A 4,122-nucleotide genomic window follows, 5' to 3' on the forward strand; every position below is an offset into this window, starting at 1 on the left:
ATACAACTTGATCTATTTGAAGAGTTACGTGTGGCATGCTATATTTATAGGTGGATTCGTGCAAGACAAAAACAGTGGAGAGAAATTCTAAAAAGGCAGACTCTAAAAGAAGCCACGCGTGTCACTTGATCCACGAAAAACCGTTTTGTGCTTGACTTGCAAGACGGTTGCAGCATGCATACTTAAACAACATTACAAACTATACAACTAAGTGTTACGATTTGTAATTTAGGCATACGTGACGCTTAAACTTGATTACTTTCTAATAAAAATTATATTTAATAAATTCATTACCTTCCGAAAATAAATTCTGAGACTCGGGCGTGGACAATTCCACGCGCATGTTGGGGAAACTCATAAATGTTCATATGCTCCACCCATTTATATCTAAAATCTCAGAAACCTCACAACTCTGAACACCGGTGCGGACTACCGTTAAGAGTTAGGTTAGTGTGTCATGGTGGAGTCGGAGGGCATCGCGGGCATTGATCAGTTTGACAGCCCAGGGAAGGGCAGAGGACTGCGGGTGAGCAGAGCGTATGGAGTCGGTGAATTGCTGTTCTCGTGTCCCGCTTATTCATACGTACTGTCTGTCAACGAGAGAGGATTCATCTGTGAACAGTGCTTTACAAGGTCTGACTTTTCTTCTTCTTCTTTTTTTTTTGGACATGTTGGCATTTATTTTCTATGGTTTAGGCTATTGTGTTATTATGACCAGTGTTGGGGGTAACGCATTACAAGTAACGCGAGTTACGTAATCAGATTACTCTTTCAAGTAACTAGTAAAGTAACGCATCGCTAAATTAAAAAAAAAAAAAAGTGTACGTTCTCATTTGTTAGCATTGATGCATTTCTGCAGCTTAATTAGAAAATGTTATTGTTTTATTCGAGCGTTCTGGTCAAGCTGAATGAATGACCGCATGTGTAGAGCTGCAAGCTTTGAGATTTCTTTAAATGTGAGAGAGTGCGTTGTTTGAATTGAACTAAACTTATCAGTTTTTTTATTTTAGCGTGAAAGAAGGCATGGTCTAAAGTTTTTTGATATACAGAATAAAAACAGAAAAGACAGCGCTAAACAATATAAACAAGCCCTTCTCTACTTTTAGATGTATCTCTCTTTTCTGTCATGACCAGCAGATAAGCTCCAAAAGGTCACAGGGTCATTCTATGGAAATGTCCATGTTTTTTCTGTCCCTAGCCTTTACAGAAATATTACACTTGAAAAACACTTTAGGGTTACAATTTTTTTTAAATATTTTAAAATAAAACAATGTGTTATTTGAACAATTACACCTTCTTGAGCCATCAATGTGGCAATATTTGTTTTTAATTAATTTTATAGAATTCCAAGCACCACAAAACTGCTCGTCCCCACAGCCATGTACAGAGGGAAAGTGCTTTATTTTGAGGTCAAAAACAGGTTTTTCTACCAATTAAAATACAATGATGTATTCTTAACTATCAAATATATCATGTAAATGACATAAACAAAATGCCAAATAAATATTATAAAATATATAATGAAAGTAGTGGTCCCCTGGAGTTGTCCATTTAACTTATTTTGAAATAAAAATCACACTGATGACATCACTTGACTTCCTTCTTCCTATTTCCTGAAGATCTATGAAAAAAGGCTCATGTTAAGTCCACGGTCTCTTTTCAGTTATCAGAAATTTTCTCATTTATCTCATGATTTCATGAAGCTTTTAGTGGAAGTCACTGGTATGGCCTCCTTTATTGTTAGGGAATTGTAAAAAACTAGAATACAAATGGATTAAACTACTTAATTTAGTGAGTATGATTGACAACATGTGGTTCGATACCTTGCAGCAGACATTTTGTAAAATGCATTTTTCATGAAAATTGTCACTGGTGTTACCTTCCTTGGGGGTAACACCAGTGAAGATCAGTTTATGTTTATGTTCTTTAACTAACTGCTTTCTCTAATTGCCAAATGTAACAATTTAGTCTTATCTACTTAATTATAGTTGAAAAATAAGGATCTTTGGTCTTATGTATGTCACTGTTTCATTGTGTCACTGGTGTTACTTTTTTTCTGTCACATTAAATAAAATGTGTTACATGTGACATGATAATCATTTTACACCCATTGAATTCTGCTACACTCGAGACTTAAGATTTAAAGGATTGCATCATTACTTGTTGATTCAATTGTTGTCAGTTTTTTTTTCAAGTATTTTCATTGTTATAGCAAATACATGGTTGCGCAAATGAACTTACATCATTCAATCACACTTTTAACAAACCTGATTAAAATAAATAAAACAGAATCTCCTTATTTGTTACATTTCTAAAAATACAGCAGCATGTTCAGAAGCAGCTGCCCAAACTCGGGACATTTGCTCTGGCCCTGTGTGGCGACAGCACAGCTGCCGAAGAGAGATTGCTGCTTTAGAATCTAATAGCTGCTCTATCACATTCTGTTCTAGTCTCAGTTGTAAATGAACCACAAGTCACTTTGAAAATATAGTGAATTAATGCATGCCGACAAACAAGTTATATTTTCATGTAGTCAAAACTTGCAGCAATTTACACATGAAACATGCTTACTGTCACATGAAAATATTGCTTGTTCTTTCACACACACACACACACACACTCACACACACATTTATTTTTTATCATTAAGAGTTTTAATGAACATTGGTGGTTGTTTTTTTTTCTCCTTCATGTACAGGAAAAAGGGTCTTGCAAAATGTGGAAAGTGCAAAAAAGCATTCTACTGCAATGTGAACTGTCAGGTAAAACACACACACACACACACACACACACACACACACACACAATCATATAATAACAGTGATATAAAGAACGAAGAAACAAATTGCAAGCAAAAGGACTAATAAGAACTCTGGAAGAAAGACATACATGAAGTAAAAGGGTATCTGACAGCTTTGGAAGCTTGTTTTTGCCACGGGATAAAAAAAAAGGTAATTGTGACATTTAATCTCACGATGCAGACTTATTTTCTCAAAAAGGGTGAGTTATTTCTCACAGTTCTGAGTTTACATCTTGCAATTCTGAGTGTATATCTCATGATTCTATTTTTTTTTTCCAGAATTCGAATTTACACCTCGCTATTCTTACTTTTTTTTTTTCCATAGACAACAGTGTCACAATCAGAAATTGAGGGGGGAAAACCTTGATAAAAAGTAAAACAAATCTACTTAAAGGGGTCCTATTATGCTTTTTCACTTTTTCAACTTTAGTTAGTCTGTACAAGACTTTGTAAAAGAGCATAATAGGACCCCTTTAAATTATTTATTATCATATAACAAAGACTGTACTTCAGTATTTTTTGTTTTTAAATTATTTAATGTTTTAAAATTGTCTGTGAAACAATGGGCCAGAGCACATGCGGAAAAATTGGCCAATGCGTGTACTGTGCTGATAATAACAGCACAGTTTCACAAGACTTTTGTTAAAACTACAGATTGAACTTGCACATTTTTGTATTCCCGCCCACAGGCAGTTGGATCAACAGAGGGATGGTGCCAAAATCAAAAATTTATTATGGGTGTTAAAAGTTTTTTGCCAAAAGGAAAGGTCCCAGTACTTTCTATGTTTTCTATAGTCATGTATATATGCAATTTTATGCAGAATTTTTTTTTCACCTTTCTACTGCACAGACAGCCAAGTTTTTATTAAAAGTCCACCATATCAGCAGTGAATTGCCCTTTTAAGTGGCTATCGGTTCATGAAGTTCAGAAACATCAGTGACTCCACATGCATGGCACCAAGTCATTGATATGTTTTTCCCATATTTTGTATGAGGCTCCATCTGCAAAAAGCACATTAGGATTTAAATATCTCAACTCCCTCTAAATTGTAGGTGTACAGTTTTCTACAACAAAACTTTGTACCAAACTATGTGGCTGTCCACACAAATCAATTTAATTAGTTTATCCATATTATTCATCAGGGCTGGGTGACATAGCACCGATTTTTTCCCCAATTTTTTACAATATTTTTGCATTTGCTCTTGATTTATTTATTTTTTAAATAAATTTTGTAAAAATACAATTTGGAATTGTCTTTGAATTTGGAAAATTATATTTAAATGTAATTTTTATTTTATTTTATTTATTTTTTATTGTTTTT

General features: G+C 34.1%; 1 protein-coding gene across 1 annotated transcript in view; it reads left to right on the forward strand.

The window, feature by feature from the left end:
- Positions 1-200: 200 nt before the first annotated feature.
- The window catches only part of smyd2b (SET and MYND domain containing 2b), a 16,771-nt gene continuing 12,849 nt past the window's right edge, over positions 201-4,122 (forward strand). Inside the window, exons 1-2 of the mRNA XM_016449862.1 lie at positions 201-633; positions 2,699-2,762. Of these exons, the coding sequence (XP_016305348.1) occupies positions 458-633; positions 2,699-2,762 (240 nt within the window). The 5' untranslated portion in view covers positions 201-457. The remainder of the gene's footprint in view (positions 634-2,698; positions 2,763-4,122) is intronic.

Source organism: Sinocyclocheilus anshuiensis, unplaced genomic scaffold, assembly GCF_001515605.1.
Source record: "Sinocyclocheilus anshuiensis isolate Anshui unplaced genomic scaffold, SAMN03320099.WGS_v1.1 scaffold659, whole genome shotgun sequence".
Taxonomy (NCBI): Eukaryota; Metazoa; Chordata; class Actinopteri; order Cypriniformes; family Cyprinidae; genus Sinocyclocheilus; species Sinocyclocheilus anshuiensis.